At 44.9% G+C, this 19,002-nt stretch overlaps 1 protein-coding gene across 1 annotated transcript; it reads left to right on the top strand.

The window, feature by feature from the left end:
* Positions 1-497: 497 nt before the first annotated feature.
* LOC120920585 (alpha-1-antitrypsin homolog) lies at positions 498-18,785 on the top strand. Its single transcript, XM_040332735.1, has 5 exons — positions 498-627; positions 8,584-9,026; positions 13,831-14,056; positions 17,206-17,305; positions 18,640-18,785. The coding sequence occupies exons 2-5, from the start codon at positions 8,621-8,623 to the stop codon at positions 18,670-18,672; spliced, it is 765 nt and encodes a 254-aa protein (XP_040188669.1). The 5' UTR covers positions 498-627; positions 8,584-8,620; the 3' UTR covers positions 18,673-18,785.
* Positions 18,786-19,002: the final 217 nt, after the last annotated feature.

The raw sequence follows: 19,002 nt of genomic DNA on the forward strand, positions 1-19,002 counted from the left end.
CATGCCCAAGAGGGTTAAGGCAGGGCTGGAAAATAATGGTGGCCACACAAAATATTGACACTTTGGGCTCAATTTGGACATTTTTCACTTAGGGGTGTACTCACTTTTGTTGCCAGTGGTTTAGACATTAATGGCTGTGTGATGAGTTATTTTGAGGGGACAGCAAATTTACACTGTTATACAAGCTGTACACTCACTACACAACATTGTAGCAAAGTGTCATTTCTTCAGTGTTGTCCCATGAAAAGATAGAAGAAAATAGTTACAAAAATGTGAGGGGTGTACTTACTTTTGTGAGATACTGTATATATATATATACACACACACACACACAGTATATCCTGTTTGTCACCTTTTTCACACTCCCGTTCATTGCCACGTTCTCACACCTGTTCATTTCCATGCTCTCTCCTCCCGTTGAACATACAATTTTTGTTCTTTTTGTTTACTTCTTAGGAGGAGAACGTGTTTTATTGTCCTTGTTTAATTTTCTGGGGAAAATTCTATCTCTGCCAAAACGCAGCATTACCAAATATTTCCCACAGTGCTTTGCTCCTCAGAACATGATCCATATATAAGGCTGGGCATTCGCCCATACAGGCTACGCAGCGCAGAGGAATCCTACAGGTGGGCTGGACATTTCTATATTTCTATTTATTTTTCAATTTAGGTAAAGGGATATTCATTTAATGAGATCCAATGACAGATTAACAATTTGGAATTGCTTGGATCTCTGGTATTCAGTATTTATTTTATCAAATATTTTAGTGTCCCATCATTGGTGTCAGTGGGAGGAATAGTGTCCCATCATTGGTGTCAGTGGGAGGAATAGTGTCCCATCATTGGTGTCAGTGGGAGGAATAGTGTCCCATCATTGGTGTCAGTGGGAGGAATAGTGTCCCCATCATTGGTGTCAGTGGGAGGAATAGTGTCCCATCGTTGGTGTCAGTGGGAGGAATAGTGTCCCATCATTGGTGTCAGTGGGAGGAATAGTGTCCCCATCATTGGTGTCAGTGGGAGGAATAGTGTCCCATCGTTTGTGTCAGTGGGAGGAATAGTACCTAATCATTGGTGTCAGTGGGAGGAATAGTGTCCCATCATTGTTGTCAGTGGAAGGAATAGTTTTCCATCATTGGTGTCAGTGGGAGGAATAGTGTCCCATCATTGGTGTCAGTGGGAGGAATAGTGCCCCATCATTGGTGTCAGTGGGAGGAATAGTGTCCCATCATTGGTATCAGTGGGAGGAATAGTGTCCCATCATTGGTGTCAGTGGGAGGAATAGTGTCCCATCGTTGGTGTCAGTGGGAGGAATAGTGTCCCATCATTGGTGTCAGTGGGAGGAATAGTGTCCCATCATTGGTGTCAGTGGGAGGAATAGTGTCCCATCATTGGTGTCAGCGGGAGGAATAGTGTCCCCATCATTGGTATCAGTGGGAGGAATAGTGTCCCATCTTCGGCGTCAGTGGGAGGAATAGTGTCCCATCGTTTGTGTCAGTGGGAGGAATAGTACCTAATCATTGGTGTCAGTGGGAGGAATAGTGTCCCATCATTGTTGTCAGTGGAAGGAATAGTTTTCCATCATTGGTGTCAGTGGGAGGAATAGTGTCCCATCATTGGTGTCAGTGGGAGGAATAGTGCCCCATCATTGGTGTCAGTGGGAGGAATAGTGTCCCATCATTGGTATCAGTGGGAGGAATAGTGTCCCATCATTGGTGTCAGTGGGAGGAATAGTGTCCCATCGTTGGTGTCAGTGGGAGGAATAGTGTCCCATCATTGGTGTCAGTGGGAGGAATAGTGTCCCATCATTGGTGTCAGTGGGAGGAATAGTGTCCCATCATTGGTGTCAGCGGGAGGAATAGTGCCCCAAGGGCCAGATAATAGCAAGCCAAGGGCTATGGCTGGCCTAGAGCATAATTAAAATCCAGTATATTCAAATGATGCATTCCTTTATAAGTAATTGTTGTTATGCTTTTGAAAATAATCAAACTTGTTGAAAAGGAAATATTAAAATAATTTCAGATAAATGAGATGGTTCATGCCATGTAACATTTTCTTAGCAATATTTGTTATCCATATCGTGTGATAATACGGCTTCTCACAATAAAGAGTGTGATGCCCCGTACACACAATCGGTTTTCCCGGCGGTAAAAAATCACCCGGGAAAACTGAGAACCTGCTCGGCAGCTTTTTCCCCCTCCACACAGCCGTTTTCGTGGCAGGAAAAATGCCACGAGAGACGGCAGTGGCCCGGATTCAGTAAGATTTGCGCATAAATTACGGAGGCACAGGGCAATGATTTTGCCCTGCGCCCCCGCAAATTTGCGCCGCTGCCCTCGATTCACAGAGCAGTAGCTCCGTAAATTGCGAAGGCGCGCCAGGAAAATTGCCCGGCGTAAGCGCGCGCAATTTAAATGATCCCGCATGGGGCGGGAATCATTTAAATTAGGCGCGTTCCCACGCCGATCGTAAAGCGCATGCGCCGTCGGGAAACTTTCCCGACGTGCATTGCGGCAAATGACGTCGCAAGGACGTCATTTGCTTCAAAGTGAACGTGAATGGCGTCCAGCGCCATTCACGAATCACTTACGCAAACGACGTGAAATTCAAATTTCACGACGCGGGAACGGCGGGTATACTTTAGCATTGGCTGCCCCTACTATTAGAAGGGGCAGCCTTACGCTAAAGACGCCGTACGGAAACTCCGTAACTTGCGTACGCAGGGCCCGCGCAACATTGTGAATCGGTGTTAGTATGCAATTTGCATACTATACACTGAGCACAATGGGAGCGCCCCCTAGCGGTCATCGCAAGAATGCAGCCTAAAATCTGCGTGGCATAAGAGCCTTATGCCACGCAGATTTTAGGCTGCAGTCGGCGTTACGATGTTCCTGAATCAGGAGCATTCGTAACGCCGGAGCAAGTCAGCAATTGCGCTGCGTAACTATGGTTACGCAGGCGCAATTGCTCTCTGAATCCGGGCCCGTGTGTATGCTCCACCGCAGTGTTTTTCCCATGAGAAAACTGCCACGAAAAAGACCCCGGCAGGAAAAAAGAAAACATGTTCTCATTTTTCCCGCCGGGATTCCTGACGGTTTTCCTGTCGGGGAAACTGCCATGGAGCATACACATGGCCGCAGGGCCATCCTAATGGCATCATGGGCCCCTGGGCAAAGAAATGCTCTGGGGTCCCTACAACGATGACAGTGCAGGTAAACAGATACACAGGGGAGGCAGTCTGCCTCCTACCTACTTGATGTCTATCACTCTCAGTGCCATCATGGGGCTCAAGGACCAGCTGCTTTGGGGAAAGTGCAGGGGCCCCCCATGCAGCTGGGCCCCCTGGGCAGTGCCCATGTGTGCCCTCTCATTAAGACAGCCCTGCACGGCCGTTTTTCCCAGCCAAACGCTCTCATAGCAGTTTTTCCGACGGGAAAACTGGTCATGTGTACGAGGCAAGAGTAAACTTTAACAACCCAACCAATGTCATCTCAGCATCACCTTTATTTTTTTTCCAGTTAAGTAATATAAACTTTATAGAGCTGATACAAGCTTGTAAACTCTCTAAATAGATTTTTATTCTCAGTCAGAAGGATGAGCTGAACTGCCCCGGGTTCAGCTTGGCAAACTTCAGGACCGAGTTCCCACTTAGACGCTGCCATGGCTCCCAGCAGGGGTTCCGGTGAGTCCCTTTCCTCCGGTTTATGTGCGAATCCGGTCCGAATTTTTGCCTGAACTCGGACCTCAACCGGTCCAAAATGACGCAAGGGACCCTTTTCTGGTGCGAACCACGGCCGCCCTGGAGGTGAGTGAACTGCTCCATTGAGAGCCGGTTACAGTCTCCTGTCATGGGAATTGCATGTAGGGAAACAGTACCATGGTGATGTCTGGAGCTGCGGGTATTACCCCCGATACAACCACTTGAGCAAAATCACATAGTTACTTTGGGCCAGATTCACAAAAGAGATACGACGGCGTATCTCCTGATACGCCGTCGTATCTCTGTGATCCGCCCGTCGTAACTATGCGGCTGATTCATAGAATCAGTCACGCATAGATAGCCCTAAGATCCGACAGGTGTAATTGACTTACACCGTCGGATCTTAGGATGCAATTCTAGGTCGGCCGCTAGGTGGCGATTCCATTGCGGTCGGCGTAGAATATGCAAATGACTAGTTATGGCGATCCACGAAGATCCGCGCGTTCGTCGCAATCTCGTACGTCGTCGGTCGTCGGTTTTTCCCGTCGCAAAGTTACACCTACCTTAACATGGCTTATCTTTAGATCAGCCATGTTAAAGTATGGGCGTCGTTCCCGCGTCGAATTCCGATTTTTTTTTTTGCGTAAGACGTCTGGGAATACGAAACGCCGGTACGCACGTCGCAGTTCAAAAAAAACGTCGGGGCGCCGTAATTGCGCGCAAAGCACGTCGGGAAATTTGAACACGGAGCATGCGCAGAACGTTCGGCCGCCCGCCCCATTTGAATTAGGCGGGCTTGCGCCGAGCGGAATTACGTTACATCACCGCAAGTTTACAGGTAAGAGCTTTGTGAATCAGGCACTTACGCTGTAAACCTGCGGCGGTGTAACGTAAATGGGATACGTTACGCCGCCGGTGCGCAACGTATTTGTCTGTGAATCTGGCCCTTGGTTATTCAGGTTGACAAAAAGACACAAGTCCATCTAGTTCAACCATAAAAAGAAATAAAAAATATCGTACAATCCCATATACCCAATTCTATACCCACAGTTGATCCAGAGAAAGTAAAAAAAAAACAGCATAATCCAATTTGCTACAGCAGGGGAAAAAATTCCTTCTTGATCCCCCGAGAGGCAATCGGATTTTCCTCGGATCAACTTTACCTATAAATGTCAGTACTCCGTTACATTATGTACATTTGGGAAAGTATCCAGAGACCTTTCTTAAAGCAATCTACTGAGCTGGCCAGAACCACCACTGTCCCAATTTAGGCACTTATACACACTGGGCCAGATTCTCATAGATCCGGCGTATCTCTGCGGCGGCGTAGCGTATGTCATTTACGTTACGCCGCCGCGGCGTATCGTAAATCACCCGGCGCAAGCCCGCCTAATTCAAATTAGCCGGGTAGGGGGCGTGGAGCATTTAAATTAAGCGCGTTCCCGAACGTACTGCGCATGCGCCGTCCGGAAAATATCCCAGGGTGCATTGCTCCAAATGACGTCGCAAAGACGTCATTGGTTTAGACGTGAACGTAAATGGCGTCCAGCCCCATTCACGGACGACTTACGCAAATAACGTAATTTTTTTAATTTCGGCGCGGGAACGACGGCCATACTTAACATTGGTTGCCCCTCATATAGCAGGGGCAACTTTACGCCGCGCAAACCTAACGTAAACGTCGTAACTTCACTGCGTCGACCGCAAAGCTTCACTTCCTGATTCCCTTACCGAAGATGGTGGCGGCAGCATCTGAGAGCCGAGCGAAAGATCGGCTTTGGGTGTCGACATCGTGGGCGCGCTGGACAGGTAAGTGTCCACATTTTAAAAGTCAGCAGCTGCAGTATTTGTAGCTGCTGACTTAAAAAAAAAAATCTAATTCGGCGGAACTCCGCTTTAAAGCTTCCTATACATTAAGGTGAAAACATTTCTGACACTGATCATCCCCCCAGCTCCCCCGTTTTACTCACCCTCCATCCCTCGGCGGAGACGCACTCTTCCCCTCTGCCCAGGGTTCCCGGCTCTTGATTGGATAGATTGATAACAGCGCAGCCATTGGCTGCTGTCAATAAAATCCAATGACGCGGGCTGTGTCAATAGACGCAAATGCTGGACTCGGGAGCGCGCTCGCAAGGTAACCCCCCGGGAGAGTGCTTCTCCAAGGGGTTTTACCAATGTGGGGAGGAGCCGCAGTAGCTGCCGGGGTACCCCAGACGATGAGGATCTGGGCCACACTGTGCAAAACAAACTGCACAGCAAAGGTAATTATGACATATTTGTAAAAAAAAAACGAGGGTTTGCAAGCCCTTTAGCTTTGGAAAAAAAAAACTAATAACACACTGTGGGCCAGATTCAGGTACAAATGCGGCGGCGTAACGTATCCCCTTTACGTTACACCGCCGCAAGTTTTCAGTACAAGTGCCTGATTCACCAAGCACTTGCGTGTAAACTTACAGCGGTGTAACGTAAAGCCGTCTGGCGCAAGCCCGCCTAATTCAAATGGGGCGGGCACCATTTAAATTAGGCGCGTTCCTGCGCCGAACGCTCTGCGCATGCTCCGTGTGAAAATTTCCCGACGTGCTTTGCGCGAAATTACGGCGCCCCGACGTTTCTTTTGAACCGCGTCGTGCGTTTCAAACGCGGGAACGACGGCCATATTTTAACATGGCTGTTCTAAAGTTAAGCCATGAAAAAGCAGGCCTAAGTTTGCGACGGGAAAAACCGACTAGCGACAACGTAAGAGATTGCGACAAACGCGCCTATCTTCGTGGATCGCCGTAATCAGCTAATTTGCATACCCGACGCTGGAAAACGACGCAAACTCCACCCAGCGGCCGCCAGAAAATTACACCTAGGATCCGAAGGCGTACGAAGCCGTACGCCTGTCGGATCTTAGCCAAAAGCCGTTGTATCTTTTTTGTGAATTACAAATAAAGATACGACGCGGCAAATTTGAAAATTCGCCGGAGTATCAGTAGATACTCCGGCGTATTTCCTCTGTGAATCTGGCCCTTTATTTTATCTCTTTAATTATATAACATCTCATAACTGATATATTTTATTTTTTCTATTTTTTTTTTTTTTTTTTACTTTTTTAAAATTATCATCGTGTGGCAGGCCACAAATCTTGAGGGTTTGTGTGGATAACTATTTTATTATAATAATGATTGATAACCTGGACGTGTCCTGCTTGGATTTAAATTAAGACGTTTTTTGTTTTTTTTATTTGCCTATAAGGTATTGTCTCTGGCCTGATCAAATACAGCTCATGCCCATACAAACTCAGCGTAGCGTTTCTGGGCCTCCAGCCAATAACTACAGTAGCTTAACATGTGATGTGTTCCATTACAGGACGTTAGTTGATGTTAATTATTTCAGGCTAGAAAGAAGGATATTTGCTTTACAAATAATTATAATCAGGTGTAACCAGTAAACATTTGGCTTCATCCCATTGCAGTAACAGTGAAGCTAACACTTTACATGCTTTCCAATTTTGTGCCGCGCCCAACCTTCTAATTTTTATTAATTAAGATATTGCAATCAGTAATGTCCCCTGTCCTGTAATTTCTAAGATCTTGTAATATGAGCTAAGTGCTATTCTATTGACCAGTAGGGTCAGAATAAACCGACTCTTTTAATGCTTAGCCCAGGCTATTGAGTTGTTAAATGAGGCTGGCTTTTGAAAGGCCTTTCATTGTGTGATAACACTGTTTAAAGCCTATTGATGCTCAGGTGTGAATACCTTTCTGTCGGAAACAGACCGTCTGTCTAAAGATATGGATTGAGGGGAAATCATTGTGTGATGGTGTTTTGTTTGAATTCTGTTAATGAAGGAATGTGACTTCTCAGGTGGAGTGATTAGGTCATGTTAATTATAGACCGGCGCCGAAATGTCTGGAATGTTTAGTAATTAGCCATCTGAAGGTGTATTGAAGCCCCCCCAGGGTGTGATGTGTGGGTGGAGAGTTTGATTGTTCCTTACATGCCTTGAAAACTGTATATAAACTTGAGAGCTAACCATTAAAGATGTCTTTCATTTGAAACCAGAACCCAGAGCTGTGTGTCTCGGTTATTCTGGGAAATGGGATGTCTGATGTCTGTTGGATGGTTGGAGTGTCAGATAAGCTGTCGTGGGTTGATGAAAGGTCGTAGACGGTGTTGACCGTTACAATATGTTTAGCACTACCCCCGAAGGAGCTGCTGGTTTGTTTCGGGTGGCATGTTACCTCGTGTTTCTCTGATGTCTAGGGGTGTTTGGTGAAACGTGGTCCCGAAGCCAGTATCCTTGCGTTGCACGCGCAACCCCGGCCCGGAAGGCCATTCGCCAGGGCGGCGTGAAGTGGCTACCCTAAAGGTGGGCGCCACACGAGGAGAGACCCAGGAAGATGGCGTCTCTGCCTCATAAATACTCCTTTCCAGCATGCACAGCGAGGCCAAACCCTCCTGATAGGCTGCTGGGCAAGAGCACCCAATCCTTTACTCCAATGCTGCCACCTGCCGACCTGGGGTGAGATCAGCACCCCAGAAACAACAGAATGGACCCACAGCACAGCCAAAGCTGAGACAGAGACCCAAATTTGAACAAATCAACATGGTCAGAGTTGACTAACTCTCTGACCCCCCTCTAAATTTAACATAGCACCAGTACTGGAAAGTAACCAGGCGCTACACATGCAAATACACATATGCTCGCTGCCCTATGGTTTGGAAGTGCCATTGCTACTTTGCACATTCCCTTGCGGCATCGTCTTTTGTTAATTGATAAAAATAAATTATCAACACTTCTATTTCTGAAAGCTTTCTTGGTCTACAGCATTTTTCATACCTGCCTTAAACTTTTGCACAGCACTGTATATATAAATTATAGTGTTTTGTTTGTTTTTCAGGAAGGTTCAGTGCAACCAAAATCCAGGAAGAAGAAAGATGAAAGCCTTGCTCTTTCTGTGTGTGAGCGCAGCCCTCGTCCATGTGGCCATCTTATATGATGGTTACCTTAAACTGAAAGTTAACAATCATTACCCACCTCTGAATCCCCAAGACTATATGTATATGATTGTAGCTTTCAAGACAGAAGCCCTGGATGGCCTGTATGATGCTCTTGAAGATCCCGACAGCAGTGTGAGCCCCACCAAAGATATAACCATATTCACCGACAACAAATGGCATCCTCAAAACCCCAAACTTAAAACATTGTCCAAAGATTTTTCCTCCCCCGAGGCGGCCATGAGCAGTGTGAACGCCTTCGTGAAAGAAAACACCAGTGGAAAAATTGCCAATTTAGTGGGGAATCTTAATGACTACACAGTGACAGCTATTGTCAATACCAACAGTAAGTCTGGAGGGCAGTGCCAGTTTTATATGTTCTAGGTGTAAGCCATTCGTATTTTTATGATTGTTTTTGAATGTCAGCTCCACACAAAGCTGGTATTCCAAATTCAACTATGAGTTAGTAAATGGAATACCATCCAACGGTGAGATTTCCTTATTCTGCCTTGTCCCACAAGGCCGTAATGGTCTAACCCAGGGGTCTCCAAACTTTCTAAGCAAAAGGGACAGTTTACTGTCCCTCAGACTTTAGAGGGGCTGGACTGTGGCCATTGGTAGCCTTGGGCTTGGTGATCAGTGGGAGTAAAAAATATAATACATATGACCTGTGGTCAATAGGAGGAGAATAGTGCCCCATCATTGATATTAGTGGGAGGAATAGTGTCCCATTATTGGTGTCAGTAAAAAGAATAGTGTCCCATTATTGGTATTAGTGGGAGGAATAGTGTCCTATCATTGGTTTCAGTGGAAGGAATACTGTCCTATCATTTGTAAAAGTGGGAGGAATAATGTTCCATCATTGGTCCCGGTGGGATGATCAATGCCCAAATGCTGGTGTCAGTGGAAGGAATGGTGACCCATCATTAGTGTTAGTAGGAGAAATAGTTTCCTATCATTTGTGTCAGTGGCAAGAATAATGTTCCATCATTGGTATCAGTGGGAACAATAGTGCCCCTATTAATGGTGTCAGTGGCAGGAATAATGTTCCATAATTGGGATCAGTAGGAGGAATAGGAGGCCATTATTGGTGTCAGTGGAAGAATACTGTCCCATCATTGGTGTCAGTTTGAGGAATAGTGCCCCATCATTGGTGTCAGTTTGAGGAATAGTGCCCCATCGTTCCTTCCTATCCCTCCATCTCTATCTCGCTCTTCTTTCGAGATGCACAGTATTCGTCTGTTTTCTCCCATTTCTCAGGATTGCAGCAATTTATCGGCCTCCTGATTGCACTTTCTTGATGACTTTGCTGCCTGGCTACCCTACTCTCTCTCCTCTGAAATACCCACTATCATTCTTGGTGACTTCAACATTCCTGTCAATGTTAACAGCCCAACTACAGCTCAAATTCTCAACTCATCTTTTAACCTAACCCAATGGACACATACTTCCACTCACTCCAATGGTAATACCTTTGACCTTGTATTCTCCCATCTCTGCAATCCTGGCAACCTCACCAACACCCCCTTTCCTCTCTCTAATCACAAACTCATCAGTTTCACTGTATCCTTGCCTCCGACAACCCATCCCTCCAAGCAGCAAACAATTACTTGTAGGAACCTTTGCCACTTTAACCCTTCTCTCCTCTATTCTGCTACTGACCACCTATATGACATAATCTTTCCCCTGTCCTGACCTGGTCACCTCTGTCTACAACAGTTCCCTCTCATCATCGCTAAATGCACTTTCTCCTCTAAACACACACAGAACCAGGCCCGACCATTACAACCCTGGCAAACTGACAACACTAGAAATCTCAAGAACGACTGTGGCGTAAAACCAAATACCTGCAAGACTTCACACTATATAAATCTGCCCTTCTAAAATACAATTCCTGCCTCCATGCTGCCAAACAAGCCTACTTTGCCTCTCCTATTAATACCTTGTCATCCATTCACCTTCGGCTCTTCTCAACCTTTAACTTTCTGCTTCGTCCCCCCACTATCTCTATTGATGCAATTCGTGAGGACACCTCCACTGTACGTACATCTTCCCCACCCAACATACCTTGCCTAACAGCACATTCAACATTCAAAAAAATTTTCAGATGCCTACCCAACCAATTGTCCCTTGGATCCTGTTCCATCACAACTACTACGGTCACCCTCTTCTTCTATCCTATGCTCCCTCACTCACATCTTCAATCTCTTCCTCTTTAGTGGAACCTTCCCCACCCCTCTAAAACATGCGCAGATCACTTGCATACTTAAAAAGCCCTCACTGGACCCCACCAACCTGAACAACTTATGACCCATCTCATTGCTCCCATTAACCTCTAAACTTCTAGAATGCTTAGTCTATAACCGTCTTAGCTGCTACCTCAGTGAAAATAACCTTCTTAACCACTTACAGTCTGGCTTTCGCTCGCAGCACTCCACGAAAACTGCCTTACTAAAACTCACTAACGATTTACTAACTGTTAAAACCAACAGCCAGTACTCCATACTCCTATTACTTGACCTCTTTGCGGACTTTCATACTGTTGACCACCCACTCCTTCTCAATAAACTCCATTCCCTTGGCCTCCAAGATTCTGCTCTATCTTTGTTCACTGTGCTCCTTCAGTGTTACCTACAACTGTCTCCATTGTCCCTTTCTGTGGGGGTCCCCCAAGGCTCTGTTCTTGAACCCCTTCTCTTCTATATCTACACCTCCTCCCTTGGTCACTTGATAACCGCCCACGGCTTCCAATAGCACTTATACGCCGATGACATCCAAATTTAACTGTCTACTCCTCACCTCACTTCTTCAGTCTCCTTTCGCATTACTAACGTACTAACTGACATATCAGCATGGATGTCGCACCACTTCCTTAACCACTTAAGACCCGGACCAATATGCAGGTAAAGGACCAGGCCCCTTTTTGCGATCCGGCACTGCGTCGCTTTAACTGACAATTGCGCGGTCGTGCGACGTGGCTCCCAAACAAAATTGGCTTCTTTTTTTTTCCACAAATAGAGCTTTCTTTTGGTGGTATTTGATCACCTCTGCGGTTTTTATTTTTTGCGCTATAAACAAAAATAAAGTGACAATTTTGAAAAAAAATTCTATATTTTTTCCTTTTTGCTATAATAAATATCCCCAAAAAATATATAAAAAAAACTTTTTTTTCCTCAGTTTAGGCCGATACGTATTCTTCTACCTATTTCTGGTAAAAAAAAATCGCAATAAGCGTTTGTCAATTGGTTTGTGCAAAATTTATAGCGTTTAGAAAATAGGGGATAGTTTTATTGCATTTTTATTAATAATTTATTTTTTACTACTAATGGTGGCGATCAGCAATTTTTTTCACGACTGCGACATTATGGCGGACACATCTGACAATTTTGACACATTTTTGGGACCATTGTCATTTTCACAGCAAAAAGTGCTATAAAAATGCATTGTTTACTGTGAAAATTACAAGTGCAGTTTGAGAGTTAACCACTAGGGGGCGCTGAAGGGGTTAAGTGTGACCTCATATGTGTTTCTAACTGTAGGGGGGCGGGGCTGGACGTGTGACGTCATTGATCGTCTTTCCCTATATCAGGGAACAGACGATCAATGACAGTGCCACTGTGAAGAACGGGGAAGGTGTGTTTACACTCACCTCTCCCCGTTCTTCAGCTCCTGTGACTGATCACGGGACTCCGGCGACGATCGGGTCCGTGGGTCCCGCGGTCACGGAGCTTCAGACCGGGTCACGGGCACGCACCTGCAATCACGGCTGGGCATTTAACAATCACGTACAGGTACGTGATTGTGCCCAGCTGTGCCATTCTGCCGATGTATATCGGCATTAGGCGGTCCTTAAGTGGTTAAATTAAATCTCTCTAAAACTAAGCTATTAATATTCCCCCCTGCCCCGTGCCCCACTCCATGATTTTTCCATCAAAATCAACAATGCAACCATCAGTCAGGGTACTAGGTGTAATCCTAGACCCTGACTTGTCATTTCAGCCTCAAGTCCAATCGTTGTCAAAAATTTGTAGACTTCACCTTCACTTTTAACAAATAAAACAACCAAGCTTCTCATTCGCTCCCTTGTTATCTCTAGCCTTGACTATTGCAACTCCCTTCTCTCATTGGCCTTCCTCTCCATAGACTTTCCCCTCTTCAGTCTATCATGATACTGCTGCCGGACTTATCCACCTTACCAACCACAAATTCACCCAGCAAATGAAATTCAAAATACTAACCACAACATACAAAGCCATTCACAACTTTGCCCAGAGTTACATCACCAATCTTGTCTCCAAATATCACCCAACTAGTCCTCTCCGCTCTTCTCAAAACCTGCTACTCTCAAACTCCCTTGTCTCCTCCTCCCATGCTCATCTCCAGGATTTCTCCAGAGCCTCTCCCATCCTCTGAAACTCGCTACCTCAATCTGTACAGCTATCTCCTACTCCTGCTAACTTCAGGCAATCCCTGAAAACTCATCTCTTCAGGGAAGCCTATCATGTCTCCAACTAAGCTTTTACCGCTACCATCAGCTCATTCCCCACAGTTACAACCTTTAGTACCACCTGCCCCACCCTATTAGATTGTAAGATCTTCTGAGTAGGGCCCTCTTGTATTTTATTATATTATAACTGTATTGTCTCTTTTTTGTAATGTAAAGCACTAATAATATTAATAATTTGTCAGTGGGAGGAATGGTGCCCCAAGGGCCGGCTAAAGACAAGTAAAGGGCCATATTTGGAGTGCTAGACTCCAAGATTATTTGAGATTCTCAATAAATCAAAAGGTTGTCAACATATGGCAGCTCTCTAATGCCCTGGAGGAATCCAAAGGTTCTTGGGAAAATCGCCAAGTCTTGGAAGGTTACATAGGATATAATTTGTATTTGTTACAATAAAAAAGTATGAAGAGAGGAAAAAAAAATGGAGTAATGATAGAAAAAGAAAATGAAGGAGAAAGGGAAGAAGGGGGTGGAAAAAGAAGGTGGGAAAGAATGAACGAAGGAAGAAAAGAAGAAGCAAGCGAGGAAGGAAGTCAGGGAGCAAGGAAGGAAGAAAGAATATAGTACTAGTATATAAGACAGTGTATAATATTTGCAGTACTTTATTCATTAATATGTGTTCATTTAATTAACCTCCTCCCTACAGACGCCTTGAAAGTGCCATCTGCAGGTGGAAGTGGCTGGACAAAACAATTGGATGGACAGTACAAGATGGTGGAAAATAAAGCCCTGGGGGTCAAGGTCATTGAATTACCATACAGTCCCTATTTATCCATTCTTCTCGCTATACCTTCTCCAGGAAAAGAAGAAGAAGTGGGCAAGAGCCTCACCTCACCAACCATCGAGGCTCTGAGGAAGTCTATGACTCTCCAGTAAGCCACATATTTAAATTATTATTAAGCAATCAAAATGACAACCCTCTGCAAGCAGACAGACAAGTCTGTGATCTGATGATTGAAGTTATATTAAGAGTGAATCTGCCGAATTTACAAAAGAAAAATCTGGCGCCACTTTCAAATTGGTGCATCTTTGCTTGCCAAGCCTAATCCTGGTTTGCGAGATAGGCATGTCAAATATTGTCCAAACTAAGCAAGATAGCATTAAATCAACCTGAGCATTTCAGATACACACCACTCCAAGGCATGCAGGGAATAAACAGACTGAATATTTTGCTAGGGGAAAATATGGAAATTTTAAAGGTGACCACTGCTTTGACCCTATGTATAAAAAAAGTAACGCTGTAAGTTCACCCAAAGCCCTACACCCACTCTCACAGCTGTTTATCTGATTCTCTTCCTACTTTTCTAATCATGTGGTTGAAAAAAAAACATATTTAAATCCAAGCGTCTGGCGCCCTGCATGGAGATTAGGGGCCGGGCGCATGGATTGGGGGGGCAGTGCCCCTAATGATCAGGCTGCCACTGCTCTTGTCTCACGGCAAGAAGGGTCAAATATCACTTGGATGGTCACCCATAAAAAATCAAGGCCCGAATTGACAATTTATAAAAGATACATCGATGACATGTATGGAAAGGTACGGGGAAGGACTCGGAGAAGTTTTTAAAGGAAATCAAGATCAATGCATATGGTAATATCTTCTCAAGTGGTTGGGACCATAATCAAATCAACTTTTTGTAAGCGCTGTTTACACATAGAGCACTACTCTTGTGGTTATAAGTGTGATCATTACACAACCACAACAGGTTTGAGACAGCAGCTGCATCACATTATATATATATATATATATATATATATATATATATATATATATATATATATTTATATATATATATTTGGCGTAAGTTTATATTTTTTTAACATTTATAGTGATATGTTTCCATTTTAAGTTAAATTTTATTTTCAAATTTGAATTCATTTTGAACTCGAAATTTCTTTTTGAATTTGGATAATTAATTTTCATTATAGTTTATTTTGGATTTGTCAAAATTCATGATGGATGGATGTGCAGATTGCTGAGGCTCCGACTACCTATAACATTAAACAATTGACCTCTTCCTTCCCCTCCCAAATTGACAATTGACCAGACGACACAGTACTTTTTTGGAGTCGAATAGCCATAGCAGCCTTTGTTTTATTCTTTCAAACAATTGAAATACAAAAACTTCATAAACAGTCGAAATGCATAAATACCTACAATACATAACCCATTAACAAAAACCTCAGCCTAATCCTAAAGATCTTTGAATGCCTATTTTATTTTAATTATCTGTCACCTATGAAAGACCCCCCGCCGCAACTTACACCGGCTCAGGGACAAGTACCACTTACTTACTACCAGATACAACCAACTTAATAACCCCCCCTCACCCCACCCCCGCCCCCACCCCCGCCCCCCCCGATGTTACCATTGTATAATTAGGAAGGGTAGAGACACCCATACCTCCAGATGGGCCCAACCCCCCTAACTCTCCAGTATTTTCTCCAGCACCGCCTTCAAAGACCCAATAGACTAGACCACCCATCGCTGCTATGACTAGTAACAAAATAACCCATAAATTGAATGGTCAGGAAAAACGTAACCCCCTAAACTTCCTACTATAGAAACCAAACCACATCCGTATTAAATTGGCGAAAAACATCCCCAAACCAAACCAACCAGGTGGGTGGGAGAAACCTTCCTTACACTGTGATAAGCTCTGACTGATCACCGACTGGACACCGCCTCCCTCCACTCCCTACTGGACACCCCCCATCACTTTGGGACCCAATCATGTAAGGGAATAACCCCTATTCATATAATCCCTTTATTCACTCCGCATCACTGCCCACTCCGTCATGCTGGCCCTCCTCCCAGTTTCACGTTTGCCCCGGGCTATATACTTTACTATTGTCATTTGGAAAGTTGCATACAAACAAAATTTGGATGGAATTTTGATTTGCAACAAAACGATTTGCACATGTCAAGTGGCCTCTTTTTCTCAAGCACCCCTGAAAGTGGTGACACTGAATACTAGGGAATGGCACAGTTACCAAGCAGATATCAAACCATGAAAAATGTCAACAGGCAATCAATAGCGTTGCAGAATGTGCAGGCAGAAGTGTATTTAGTGCCAGGGGCTGGTGTCAGAATCAGAAGAGCAGAAGTCCAAGAGAGGTTAGGGTAAGAAATCCAAGAGATTAGGTAAAATGGATCAGTAAATAGGGGAACAGGATTACAGGTCAGGTTACAGGTCATGGGGTTATGAAATATACAGCTGGAGACCACCTTAAGAAACAAGCGTTCAAAAGAGCATGTGAAGGCAACATTGGTATGGGGTGTGCATAGAGATGCGTGCCCAAAAGTGGCCTTCTGTGCAGGACAATGGGCCAGCACTGTGGTGGCTCAACGCAATTGGCACTGCGCTGACAAGCCGTTCACCTCTGCAGCTAGGGGTTCGGATCCCGGTCTCGGCTACATGTGAATTGTGTTTGGTGGTCTCAGCCCGGCTCCCGGTGGGTGTGCTATGCGAGGTAAGCCTGCGCTTAGTACGCCCGCCCCCCTCCCACAAAAACCACCACACTTACACACGCACTCGAAATTGGGTTAACATGCACGCACTTTGACCATGCGGTTTTTAAAAAGAGAGGCGAAGGACTAACGGGGCTGGTTGAGCGGGCTAGATCCTCTCACTCCCTTATAGGGAGTCCCTCTGCCCCGTTGGGCTTCAAAGCGGAGCAGGTAGGGCGGGCTGTGTGGGAGGACCCCCTCACACACCCACCATTGCCACCCGGGGCATGGAGAAAGGTGGCAGATTGCCTCTGGGGGAGGCCTGCCTACTCCCAACTCCTGCAGTCCGGCTCCTCTCTCGAGTACACGCACAAAAATACACTTTAAAAAAAAAAAAAAGAGCGCAATCCAACAATTACACCTCCGATTCACCTGTTTAGCAGAGGTCACATGACAAAATACCTAGATTTGTAGTTGGGTTGTATGTACTGTATTAGTAATGTTGTGTTACATTTGAAAAAAATATTCAATTACAAATTTATAATCTCATAGATAAAAATGTCATATTCACAGGCAAGTAAGCATGAAGGTTCCCAGAGCCACAATTTTTGCTGCGTCCTTCATGGCTGTGGACATAGTTCCTTTGGATGATGAGGAGCTTATCAGGACTAGGGTAACATTTTTCATTTTATTGTTAAGATTGTTAAGATTTTTGCATAATTGAGACAAACAATGGAAAGTCTGCTCCTATTACAATATTGCTTTGTAAATCTACCCAAAGGGGACAGGAAGCAATTGTAAGTCCCAGAGGTAACAGGAAGTGAGGAGAAATCTATCCAATGAGGACAGGTGGTGTGAGTAAATCTCTACAGGAGGATAGAGGAACATCTACTCAGTGAGGGCAGGTAGTGAGGGGAAATCTATCAATGAGGGAAGGGAGGAGGAAGCAAGGGAAACATGTATGTGGTGAAAACAGGAATAAGGGGACATCGCTAAAGGGGGGACAGGAAGTGAGGGTAAATCTCTACTGGGGTGGGGCAGGAAGTGGGAGCAAATCCACCCAGTGAGGACAGATAGTGAGGGGAAATCTCACTAGCGGGGAGAGGAAGTGAGGAGAATTCTCCACATGGTGGAAGGGGACAGGAAGTGAGGAAAAAGTGTATCTAGTGAAAAACAGGAATTGAGCGGACATCTCTGTATGGGGACAGGAAATTAGGGGAAATCTCTACAGGGGGGGACAGGAAGCAAAAATAAATCTACTCAGTGAGGAGGACAAAATGTGAGGGTAAAGCTCTACAGGGGAGGAACAGGAAGTGAAGGTAATTCCATTGTGAGGGTAAACCTACTGGGCAAAGAAAAAAAGGATTTACTGTAAGCATAAATCTCTTTAAAGCGGGGGTTCACCCGGAAAAAAAAATTTAACGCGTTGCCGAAAGAAGCCGAACGTCGGTGCGGCTCTATACGGCGCCTGCGCACCGACGTTCGGCTACTTTGGGCAACTCATGACGCGCTGTATGCGACGGTCGGAAGCCTGTCAATCAAATAGGAACACCCAGTCCCGCAGAAGACATACCCGGAAGCCGCGGAGAACATCTATCTCTAAAAAGGTAAGTACTGCATTGATTTAAAAAAAAAACACCCGATTGTGCTTCCCACAATTAGCCTCAATCTAATGTTAAAAATTTGTTTTTTGGGTGAATCCCCGCTTTAAGGAGTAAAGGTTGTTAGGGGAAATCTACCCAGTGCAAACAGGAAGTGAGGGGAAATCTCAAAATGAGGGAAAGGAAGTGAGGGGCAAAATCTCCCCAGCATGGACACGGCAATAAAAAAACTGACCAAGGGTCTGACTCTTCCCCGCTCTAACAGAGATAGTAATTGGATGCTTCTGAATATTTCAGCTATGGGGCAGATGTGAATTATTGAGTAGCTTTGGCTTTATTATTTGTATTGTTATAATTCGATATCCCGTAATACTGCCTTATTACATGCTTTATTTTGCATCTACAGTACGGCTATAAAGTGGCAATGCAGTTCCCATAGACGGAGGATATACCACTCAGAGGTCAGGACTACTCCATATGCCAGGAGCCTACTTAAATCCTCAACATAGCACTGTGTAATATTCACCTTAAATAAAGATATATCTCACATGACTCTATTGTCCTCATTGTCTTTAATGTGACTAAACCCACAGTTTAAAATTGTGCACGCCTGCACAACGGCGACAAACTACGTAAGTTTTACCACTTACCACTTTAGATGTACAGAGGAGATCTGGGGGGGGGGGGGGGTGGGGGCATTTAATATATATTTTTTTTTATTACCGTTTTGATTCATATTATTTTGAAACTGTTGCTTTAAAGGGTCACT

The sequence above is a fragment of the Rana temporaria genome, chromosome 13 (assembly GCF_905171775.1).
Source record: "Rana temporaria chromosome 13, aRanTem1.1, whole genome shotgun sequence".
NCBI lineage: Eukaryota > Metazoa > Chordata > Amphibia > Anura > Ranidae > Rana > Rana temporaria.